The sequence below is a fragment of the Lepidochelys olivacea genome, assembly GCF_965140295.1.
Source record: "Lepidochelys olivacea isolate rLepOli2 genome assembly, chromosome: 1".
NCBI lineage: Eukaryota > Metazoa > Chordata > Testudines > Cheloniidae > Lepidochelys > Lepidochelys olivacea.
The window spans coordinates 213,010,303-213,022,455 of record NC_140411.1 but is presented as its reverse complement, the minus strand read 5'-3'; the positions used below and the strand labels follow the sequence as shown (position 1 = coordinate 213,022,455).

Genomic DNA, 12,153 nt, shown 5'->3' with positions numbered 1-12,153 from the left:
ATTAGGGGGAGATGATTGGTGCATCAGGCAAATAAATTCAGATTTTTCAATGAAAACTCTAAAGTGATTTATTGCATTTGGAGCAGGCACAGGAAACATCTGAGATAAAATCCAGGAGGTCAAATCAAGCATATGCGCAAAATACATCCGTATATACTTTACATTCAGTACTTTCCTGATGGAGCTGAGGCTGAGCCATCACCCTGGGGTGGGTGCTTGTCCTGCTCACTGTATCCCATCCCCACCCTGATAAGATCCCTTCCTGGCAATGGGCTGGGAGAAAGATGAAAGAACAAAGCATTGCACTGGAGGAAGGAAAGGTGGGTTGGATCCAAGCAAGCAAAGTGGGCTGCAAGATGGCTTATCATTGGCAGAGACTTCATTCACCCTTCTGTCTCAAGCATCGGAATAGTCATTCTTCAGCTGACTGCAAGAGAAAGAAATTAAACAGCATGAGCTCTGGTACTGTAGAGGTGAGATGCCCCCTACTCTATGCAGTGACCCCACTGAGCTTGCCAGTCTCCTGACCTCTGGCCAGACTGGAAGGCATAGAACACAGAAGGACTTTATGTAGCTGGGGGGGGAAGTGCAATATTTATACAAAGTTGATTAGGCATTTGTGAGACTTAATGCACTTTATTTCCAATGTGGCTGCACTGAGCTCTTTAGGGGAGTTAAAGAGTGACTATTGCTTCACGTTTTGCACAGCTTGTTCTGTTTTCAGATGTAGTTGTACTGTTTTGTCTATTTCTAATAAGGGCTATTTTTGAATCATAACTAACTATGCTACCTGCACTCACATAAAAACAAATGAAAGCAGAGCTATGTTCCGGTCACCCAGCACATAATCACCATTATGTCTCTTCCACTCAGCCCTCACTCCTCATGCAAAATAACATTTGCTAGGAACTTAGTAACGTTTAATGACAAGTGATAAGAAGGCAAATAAAATCCTGAGAGTTCACTAGTATACTCCGCATATAAATCCAGCATATGACAGTACAGGGCATCTCTTATGCTGTTGGCAATAGTTTTCCTATTATGGGGTTCATGAGGTCTAGTTTCTGGCCACCTAAAGACTGAAGCAAGCAGTTCAGTCTTGGCAATCCAGGCAGGCCTAGAAAGCTCACTGCTGCTTTTGCAGATGTGAAAGGTGCAACCATAATAGCAATCATCTTCCTCACAGAGCAGTCATTGTGCATAAGGAGGCATTTCCCTGGGCTTTCAGAAACATAGCCTTCCTTGAACTGAAGTTCTACGGCCACTGCTGGTCATCCCAGGATTGGAGAACAATGATGCAGCCCCCACCACTCTGTGCTTTTGGTTTTTGCCCAGAATAGCTTGTAGGCACTGAGTGCTTTGTCCAGAGACCCTACACCACTCACTGGTGCATGCGGGGCTTCTCTTCTAGCTAAGATTGCCACTACATGGCTCTCTGCTAGTAATGACTGAACAGCTGCTACTGTCTCTGCACAGCTGCTTCTGCTGCCTCAGAGCATATAATCATCAAATCTTAGGAAATGCCAGCTCTCCACTCAGTGAGAAACCCTTGTTCTCATGAAAGCAGTCAGCAAGCAAAGCAGCATGCGTTGGTTTACTTGGACACTGTTATAGGGATTCTGGGAATTTGTCTTCTCCTCCCACAATCCCTCTGGCACCTGTGAGGCCTCCTAGAAGGCTATTAGCAATCACTCATAACACACTACAGTCTGGAGCAACACTAGGAATTCTGGGATGAATGCCCAGAAGAAATTGCTGCTAACACAAGCCAGTGCAGTGCTAGTGTAGATTTGGGGTGTAACTGTAAAGCCACTAAACATGAGTGTGAATATTGTGAGGATGCACTGATTTGTGTTTACCACAACTGAGATAACTAACATGAGTTAATTGCAACTGAGGGAAGTACAGTCTAGGCGCAGCCTGAAGAGAAGGGCCCTATGTCCTATTCCCCCATCCCTGAGTTAGCAGCTAGCCCCACTCTCCTGAGGCCAGCATCTCTCCCTAGTCAGAGGGGCCTGGATTTGTACTTACCGTTGACACTGACAAGTTCTCCTTTCAAGCAAGTCTCGCCTGGCTCGTGCTATCTTTTCAGCCCGTTGCTGCCAGGAGAGAAAGCAGTGTGGCATGAACCCTCATTTCTATATTTAAAGTTCTGCCCTCCAAAGTGGCCAGTGGTTTCAAACCCTCTGCCTGCCCTGACTGTACAGATTTTATTTGCCTTTGTCAAGGTTCCTTCCCCACTCTGAACTCTAGGGTACAGATGTGGAGACCTGCATGAAAACCTCCTAAGCTTACTTTTGCCAGCTTAGGTTAAAACTTCCCCAAGGTACAAACTATTTTACCCTTTGCCCTTGGACTTTCACTGCCACCACCAAACGTCTAACAGGGATATAATTTGGAAAGAGACCGTTTGGAAACGTCTTTCCCCCTCAAATCCTCCCAAATCTTACACCCCCCTTCCTGGGGAAGGTTTGATAAAAATCCTAACCAATTTGCATAGGTGAACACAGACCCAAACCCTTGGATCTTAAGAACAATGAAAAACAGCAATCAGATTCTTAAAAGAAGAATTTTAATAGAAGAAAAAGTAAAAAGAATCACCTCCGTAAAATCAGGATGGTAAATACCTTACAGGGTAATCAGATTCAAAACATAGAGAATCCCTCTAGGCAAAACCTTAAGTTACAAAAAGACACAAAAACAGGAATCTACATTCCATTCAGCACAGCTTATTTTCTCAGCCATTTAAAGGAATCAGAATCTAACACATATCTAGCTAGATTACTTATTAAGTTCTAAGACTCCATTCCTGTTCTGTCCCCGGCAAAAGCATCAAACAGCCAGAGAGACAGGCTTTGTTTCTTCCTCCCCCCAGCTTTTGAAAGTATCTTGTCTTCTCATTGGTCATTTTGGTCAGGTGCCAGCGAGGTTATCCTAGCTTCTTCACCCTTTACAGGCAAAAGGGTTTTTCCTCTGGCCAGGAGGGATTTTAAAGGTGTTTACCCTTCCCTTTATATTTATGACAGCCTTGCTCCTCAGAGATTTATCTGGGATATGGCTATTTTAAGAGCCCCTACCCTAGGGGTGGTGGTGCCTAGTTCCCTCCCACTTGCTCCTCTGATGTGGGGGGAATCCTCAGAGAGTGCCATGAAGAGACTTTTCTCCTTTGCTGTCTGCTGGGACTTGGGGACTCACCCTTCTCTGCTGCTGGGTAATATAGATGTAAGTACATAGGCTTGCAAGGAGAAGCAGCACTATGCCAGCTCCAACCCCTGCCCAGCTCCACACACAGCTATTCCGTTCAGCAACCTTCACTGTGGAGAGAGAAGTGAGTGAATGGGAGAGATAGATGTAGAGAGAGACACAGAGAGAGACAGCACGGGACTTTGAATGGAGGAAGTAGTGGTGGCCTCCCTACCCACAGTGTAGTCAATGCTGGTCATCACGTTGTTCTCCACCTTAAGGCTGCATCTCCACAGCCCCACAGTCTTGGTCTTCACCATCACCTCATTGCATCCCAACATATTTACTTCCTTCTCAGTCCCATTCACATGCTCCCAGAACAGCTGGGCATTTTGTGGGACAGGAACCGAGAGCTTGCAGAGCAGGGTCACGTTAGCCCATTTGGAGAGCGGCTCAACAGGGTCAGCAGAGACTGCAAAGAGAACAAGAGGGGAACATGCAAAGGAAGGGATGGGAACAACCTTTCCATAGGGTCTGAGAGAGTCTCGGGGTCTCTAGATGGTAGGCACCTTTTTGGGGGGCACCTCCCATACTCCTGCCCCATTTCCTCTGTAGTGTCCATAGGAGCCACAACTTCCTCTCACCTGTCATCACCACTAGGTGGATGGCCTTCTCCACACGGCCACGGCTGACTGTGATCTGGCACTGATACCATCCAGCATCCTTGAACTGGACTTTGGGCAGTTTCACTTCCAGGTGATTGCTGAGTTTCCATGTAAACTGCATGTTGGCTATTTGCTTAAACAAGGGCAGCTTTTTAGAGGTGACGCTGAAATTAAACTTCTCCAGGTACTCGTTGTCTGCCATTGGTTTCCACTCCAAGCCCATGATGTACTCCAGCTCTCTTATCTTCTGCAGGTCAGTGCTCAGAGAGTAGGAGAAGGACACAGTGGAATTAACAGCTTTGTAGAGTGTCTCCTGGTTCAAATGATGAAAACCTGAATTCAGAGGAGAACATATGGAAGTGTGGGGAGCAATAGTCTCATAATCAATTTTGCAACCTCACCATGGAGCAGGGAGGAGATAGTCCATCCCTCTGTCTAGCCCTAGGGAGACCCCCATCTGGGTTATTGTGCTCAGTTCTGGAGGAGCTCAGAGAAAAGCCACAACAGTTCAGGACGCCAGAAGGGTTGGGTTCTTGGGAGAGAGTCAAAGAGCTAAATCCATCCAGCCAAGCAAAGCTACAACTGGAACAAGGAAATGAGAATCATCTGCATGAGTCTGAGATGCACAAATCCCTGGGGGAGGGGGACTGTTTAGGAGAACAAGGGGGAACGGGGTGAGACTGAGCCAAGGAACAGGAGCTCAGGAGCCAACCTTCAGTGCTTAAGGGGTCTGTGAGCCTGGGGATCCTGAGAGGAAGGCCCTGGTGCTGCATTGCTCAGGACACTGGGAACTAGGAACTCAGGAAATGGACTGTGACCTTTCCCTGGGGCTGTGTGTGAGGAGGAGATGGGATCTGTTTAGATTTATCCACCGTCTTCTGCATTTTCTAGGCATCTGCAAAGTTCTGAAACTCAGATCCATGCTTCTCTTACCTATCACCAGCACCTTATAGGGTATGTCCAGCTTAGCAGACAGGGATGTGATGTGGCACATCCAGGTTCCACTGTCCTCAGCCTGGAGGTTGTGTATCTGCAGACTGTGTCCACCATTCTTCAGTTCTCTTGACTGAGTGGCTGTCACTTTGTTCTCGCGGTTGTCATACCAGGTGACGATGGCACTTGAGGGACCTTGTATGGTCAGCATGAGTTTTTCATGCTGCAGGAGGTAGCCACTTGGAGAACTTGTAACTGTGAAGAGAGAGAGCCCGTCCGGTGAGTCCTGTTGTCTCCCAGCTTCCTCAAGGGAAAGGCTGGGACTGAAGGCGAACATGGCGATCTCAGCAGAAGGGCAATCTGAGGAGGTGGGGCTCAGCTGGAGGAAAGGGATCTGCAATAGCTCAGGCCAGAGGAGATGGACAAAGGACAGGGACCTCAGCAAAGTGTTGTCTCAAAGCTCCTTGCACTCTTATCTCATTGTCCCAGATCACTCACCTTCAAACACTTGCAGCTGGACCATGAAAGTTCTGGAACCAACTCCACAGACGTACTTGCCAGCATCAGAGTGCCTCAGCTGTGACAGTATCAGGGAGAAGTTCCCCTTGGACATCTCCTGCTTATTTAATTCAGATCGATTGAAAAACGGAGTTCTGCCTTTGGGGAGAGAAAGAAGGCAGTGGGTGAAAGCTGCTCCTTAGGAGAGACGGGATTCCATAGCCCTGTCTGAGGGACAAGGGAGTGGTGAATTTGAAGTTCTACCTCTCAAGAGCTGCTTCTGATACTGGATCACAACTAGGTCATTGTATTTCCAGGTCACCCCTTCATTTTGGGATTTGTCAATACAGGGCAGGATCACCTGTTCCCCAACAGCACCAAACACTGTTGTCTCTCCCTCAGCCATAGTGAGGATCAGACCTGAAAGAGACCCCCCAAAATAATGTGGGGAAGGAATAGTCATTACAGTGGCAAAAGTAATACCCCCTCTCCATCAAAATGAACCCCAAACCTGCTAATCCCCCACACTCTTCCCTGGGAGTCTCCCCCATTTTTATTGCTCTTTTTCCTCTTGCAGTCTTCCTGAAATCTCTAGTCTCCTCATTCCAACCACCTCAACTCTCTTCCATAAAATCTAATCTAATCTATCTATCTATCTAACAAATGGTGACAGATGGGGCATTTTCCTGCCATATCCATGAAAAACCTTACTGAATTAAGTGTACGTATATCTGGATTAAGTTAATACATTGAATTAAATGCAAAGGTTATGTATTATTGTGTGATGGGATTGTATGTAACCTCTCTGGGGGGAGCTGTGATGTGAACCCTGGGAACTGTTATGAACTTCAAAGGACTGTATTGAACAATGTGCCAGACAAGAATGGACTTTTGGGGACAAACAGTGTCAAGTGGTTTGTCTGGGGACTCTCCAGGGGGAGGTGAATGTGAAAACCCAGCCTTATGAAGCTGTGCCCTGAGGAAGGGACCACTGACTGCTGATCATCTGCCCCTGGAATCTCAAGATGAAAGGCCCAAGGTGTATAAAGAAGAGACTGACCTATTCATGGTTGTTCTGGGTCTGACTCTGGGACAGTTATGAACCTGTAACCAGAGGGAAAACCCTGTGTGAGGTTTGAAGGATAGACTCCTACCAGAGCCCTTGTTAGAGGTGGGATGATCACTGCTAAATACTTTTTTGTTTTTGGCATGCTTTCTCTGTATTGCTTTTGCCTTAGGAATAAATGTATTGGCTTAGAAAGACCTGTGTGGTAAATTCTAACTGCTGGCAATTACCGGGTTCATAACCTCTGGAGAGAAAGCACATTAGTCTTGTCGGCAGTCCTTACTAGGGTATTCACAGTGTAGGCAGGGAACTGTGCAGCCTGGAAATACCCTAGTCAGGAGGGAGAGAGATGTGGGTCTTCGTCCAAGAGAGGTGATGGCTGGGGAGCTGGAAGCCTAAGTGGGTGTTGCCTAAATCCTAGTATGCTTGTGTTTGTCTCTATTTCTGTCTCTGACACTTTGTGTCCCATCCTGGAGTTACAGCCATCTCTGTCTTGGTTTTTCTCTCTTACCTTTCCTCCCACTCCTGCTGACCTTACTTTCCATTCTCCCCTCCCTTGGATTTCCTCTCTTCATTTCTCTCCCCTGTGGCTCTCTCTTCTTTCATCCCCATTCTTTCCCATTCCTGCACACCCTCCCTACATTGCCTTCTCTCTCTTTCCCTAGCTGACAGAGATTCTGTTCTGTTTTACACACACACACACACTTCTCCCTGGGCCCGTGCCTCCAGAAGGCTGCAGCATGGCCTTCTTCAGGCCACCAAAAATATCATGAGAATAAAAATCATGAGATTTAAAAAATAAACCGGTGTTTTCTGTTTGGCGTTTTCAGGCCACACTCAGGTCAGGTTTTCACGCTTTTCTCTGTAAACTGGAGAGGCAAAATCTTCTTTTTTCTAATTGAAAGCTGAGAGTCTTGTGCAATCGTTCTCCATTCCTGCAGCTGTGGCTTTAAGAAAAACATCACGTATGGCAAGAGCTCCAATCAAATCACAACAACTGGCAAAACTGAGTCTGTCACAGCAAATCCCTCTGTAGGAGACATCGGACTGGCAGCAAGTACCCACCACCACCACCACAGGGACTGGGGTGGGATGATGCAGGGGACAGGATTTTCCCTCCTGAACTCTGGTGAGTGGTTGGGATCAGTGCTGTATTTGATGTGATAGTGCCCAAAGGTCAGGTCCCTTACAAACAGTTCCACAGATTTGCAGGTTATTGGGAGCCCTGACCCACAGGACCAGGACTGGTCTTGGCACCCCTGCCCCACTATCATGACATCTTATCACTTCAGTCAGTGCAACGTCTCCCTGTTTCAGCGCTGCCAACACCATGCATTCAAAACTCCCAACTCAGATCCTCCTCCCCCGCAAATCATGCGATTGGCTCAAAAATTATGATTTTTTTAAAATAATAAACCACACTGGTTTGCACCTACATTCTGATCTTTATAGGGAAGTTGCCCAGCCCCAATTTGTATGTTGTCTTTTCAGGTTCAATATTCAAACTGAAACATACACACAAAAGTGCCAGAGGTCTCCTGTTTGGCTCCTTGGGGGCAGAGCCCCCTTGCGTCTCCTACTCTTGATGGCAGAGAGCTGATCACTGACTATGTAGGTTTCCACTCATCTAAAATTTTGCAGGACACTCCTATATTTAGGATTCTGTCCTACCTCCTTGAGCCAGCCCACAGCCTGCACCCCAAGCAGACAGACCCTTCGTACAAAAATACTCTGCAGTCTAGGGGACACCAAGGCCTCATACCTCTACACTATGGGAGAGGCAACTATTATCCCACCCACTTTATAGATAAGGTAATTTCTAGCAGAACTGAGAATAGAACCCAGGCCTCTAACGTAGGAGACCCAAATCTCAACCATCCTGCAAAACTGCCTTTCTTTAAATAATAATAATAATAATAGTAATAATAAAAAAATCTGTCATACTTATGTGTCCGGCCAGCCTGTCAGTAAACACTAGACCACACTCCCCTCCCAGAGCTAGCCACAGATTATCTGGGTAGTTCACTGGCAAAGTGGGTGTCACACCACCCTCTAGTAGTTGGTCTACATAAAGAATCATAGAATATCAGGGTTGGAAGAGACCTCAGGAGGTCATCTAGTCCAACCCCCTGCTCAAAGCAGGACCAATCCCCAATTAAATCATCCCAGCCAGGGCTTTGTCAAGCTTGGCTTTAAAAACCTCTAAGGATGGAGATTCTATCACCTCCCTAGGTAACCCATTCCAGTGCTTCACCACCCTCCTAGTGAAATAGTTTTTCCTAATATCCAACTTAGACCTCCCCCACTGCAACCTGAGACCATTTGCTCCTTGTTCTGTCATCTGCCACCACTGAGAGCAGCCTAGCTCCATTCCCTTTGGAATCCCCCTTCAGGTAATTGAAGGCTACTATTAAATCCCCCCTCATTCTTCTCTTCTGCAAACTAAATAAGCCCAGTTCCCTCAGCCTCTCCTCATAAGTCATGTGCTCCAGCCCCCTAATCATTTTCAAGTATCAGGGGGTAGCCATGGTTGTCTGTATCCACAAAAACAACAAGGAGGTAGTCTTTAAGGTGCCACAGGACTCCTTCTAATCATTTTCGTTGTCCTCTGCTGGACTCTCTCCAATTTGTCCACATCCCTTCTCTAGCGGGGGGCCCAAAGCTGTATGCAATACTCCAGATGTGGCCTCACCAGTGCCGAATAGAGGCACTGGTGAGGGCACTATCCCTCGATCTGTTGGCAATGCTCCTACTAATGTCCAAAATGCCATTGGCCTTCTTGGCAACAAGGGCACACTGCTGACTCAGATCCAGCTTCTCGTCCACTGTAATCCCCAGGTCCTTTTCTGCAGAACTGCTGCTTAGCAAGTTGGTCCCCAGCCTGTAGCAGGGCATGGGATTCTTCTGTCCTAAGTGCAGGGCTCTGCACTTGTCCTTGTTGAAACTCATCAGATTTCTTTTGGCTCAATCCTCCAATTTGTCTAGATCACTCTGGACCCTATCCCTACCCTCCAGTATATCTACCTCTCCCTGCAGCTTAGCTTCATCCACGAACTTGCTGAGGGTGCAATCCATCCCATCATCCAGACCATCAATGAAGATGTTGAACAAAACTGACTCCAGGACCAACCCCTGGGGCCTCCCACTTGATACCGGCTGCCAACTAGACATCGAGCCATTGATCACTAACCATTGAGCCCAACTATCCAGCCAGCTTTCTATCCACCTTACAGTCCATTCATCCAATCCATACTTCTTTAACTTGCTGGCAAGAATAATATGGGAGTATCAAAAGCTTTGCTAAAGTCAAGATATATCACGTCACATCCACCACTTTCCTCATATTTACTGAGCCAGTTATCTCATCATAGAAGACAATCAGGTTGGTCTGGCATGACTTGCCCTTGGTGAATCCATGTTGACTGTTCCTGGTCACCTTCCTCTCCTGCAAGTGCTTCAAAATGGATTCCTTGAGGACCTGCTCCATGATTTTTCCAGGGCCTGAGGTGAGGCTGACTGGTCTGTAGTTCCCCAGATTCTCCTTCTTCCCTTTTTTAAAGATGGGCGCTATATTTGCCTTTTTCCAATCGTCTGGGATCTCCCCTGATCGTCATGAGTTTTCAAAGATAATGGCCAATGGCTCTGCAATCACATCAGCCAACTCCCTCATCACCCTTGGATGCATTAGATCCAGACCCATGGACTTATGTGTGTCCAGCTTACTTTTATTACCAGGTATTCCTTTAGCACAAGAAGATCTGTGTTGTGACTCTGAAAAGTTCAAGTCCTGCTAAAAAATCCATGTGGAAAAAATACTTTGTGATCATGTTATGAAAGACTGTCTCATAACACATAATGCAGCCAAGGGCTAGGTTCCATAGCTAGCATCAGTTCCAGCATCTCCTACTGTTTGACATTAAAACCTCTGTGTTCTTGTATGTAATATTTATCCTCCTATGGGACCTCCTCTAAGCTAGCATTAATTGAGGGATGGATGCCTCAGGGCATTGCCAATGGGTTACAGAGATGGTCACCAGTCTGACTCCAGCACAGCTCAGTTGAGACTGAAGGTTGTTTCCGTCTAATGCATCTTCAGGCTCTCACCCAGGTGCTGCCTCTCCTGTCCACTCACAAAACCCTCTCACCTGAGTTTAGTGGTGCTTTCAGTATGGGCTAATTGGCCTGGCTAGGGGTACTGGCTAGTGCCCAAGTAAGCCACCCGCTTTGCAGGGAGGACACAGGATAAATCACTCAAGTATTTATTGGCCTCCAGTGCCTTTCCACAATCCTCCCATGTCCTCCTCCCCTCCCCCTGTGTCCTCCCACAATTCACTGGGAAAGAATTATGAAACAGCTCAGTTTATTGCAGCATAAAGAACCCGGGGATGTGCCCCCAGGAGTCCTAGAGACACAGGTGAATGCCGTGGCAGTGAGGTCACAGTCATACAGGTTATGGTTTTGAAGTATGGCTGCTCACACCCGGGCTACGCTAACCCACGTGCTCAGACATGGGTGCTGATCATCTAAGTTACCTGTGCAGGGAAGACACACCTTAAGAGGGGCCATCTTTTTTGGTGTGGTGATCCAGCCAGTGTGTTTTCCCTGGTATTGATATCGAATTCAGTGTATTTTACACTGTCCCTAGATTTCCAGTTCTCCTGGGGCTGCAGGTTTCTGTATTATCACATGTAGCTGCATAGTGGTGGCTTCACTTTTACCTAATAAGGCCATTTTAGGCTTGTGGATTCAGTCCCATTATCAGTAATCGGATATGGCAGCCATTTAAAAAAAGGGCAAAACTTGTTTAGTTTGAAGCAGGAAACCAGGAGATCGTAAAGAGCCTAAAAATACCCAAGCTGCTGCACCACACCCTGCCCAGCCAGGGACTCACCGAGCTGCATCACAGAGAAGACAGCAAGGATGCTGTATGCCACGACTCTGGATGGGTCCATCCTCTTGGATTGTTCCTTCCCTCCGAGAACTATGAGCAGGAAATATCGTCCAGGTAAAGGGATCCTAATGCAGAAAAACCCAAATGAACTATTAATAGTGGTTTATTTTCCAAGTCTTGTGGCTCCATGGCTGGGCCTATGTACTTGGTCAATGCCCCTGGTGTCTGCTGTGCTCCAGCACAGCTAGGTGGAAATTCTATCACTGAGACAGGTGAATTCAATATGACAATGAAGAATCCAGCCAGTGTGTTCTCCCTGGAGTTTGATACCGAATTCAGTGTATTTACACTGTCCCTAGATTTCCAGTTCTCCTGGGGCTGCAGGTTTCTGAATTATCACATGAAGCTGCTTTCTGTCAAAGTTGTGGGAGTGGGGGGTGCTGGAGGATTTTCAGCAGCACAGCAGTGGTTTGGCCTTTCTGCACTTGGAAAGGCACTATGGGGTTCCTGCACCCAGGTGGCAGTTGAGGCCTTTGCCCCAGGTAGGGGCTGCATCTCCTCTTTCCCTTCCTTTCTGAGAAGACAGGGGAAACTTTGAGCTTGAATGGGCCGAGGGGAGGCTAGAGGGCCTGCAAAGGCAGAGCAAAAATCTGGCCTTAATTGCTGCTTTGTGATGGATACAGACAGCTTGGAAAGCTCTTTTTAAAGGGTTTTCTGGTTAGTTAGTTTGTTTTTGTTTTTTACCTTAGAAATCTCATGACTATCAAGTCTGGTGTTCCCTGGAGGACTTGCTGGGATTCTCAGAAATGTAGAGCGGGGAAGAAGGGGAGGTGTAGAAATAGTAGTAAAAAGCGTTTTTCTCCCAAGTGTTTATTGCATTTGAATTAAACAGCTGTTAACTGAAATCTGAAAATCAT

General features: G+C 46.9%; 1 protein-coding gene across 1 annotated transcript; it reads right to left on the bottom strand.

Annotated features, from left to right (window-relative positions):
- Positions 1-279: 279 nt before the first annotated feature.
- CD4 (CD4 molecule) lies at positions 280-11,351 on the bottom strand. The gene is made up of 9 exons (XM_084618050.1): positions 11,237-11,351; positions 5,544-5,699; positions 5,280-5,438; positions 4,782-5,036; positions 3,828-4,181; positions 3,419-3,655; positions 3,196-3,314; positions 2,032-2,099; positions 280-427 (listed from the first exon to the last, which is right to left on the bottom strand). Exons 1-9 carry the CDS (start codon positions 11,295-11,297, stop codon positions 397-399), a joined length of 1,440 nt encoding a protein of 479 aa, XP_084474176.1. The 5' UTR covers positions 11,298-11,351; the 3' UTR covers positions 280-396.
- Positions 11,352-12,153: the final 802 nt, after the last annotated feature.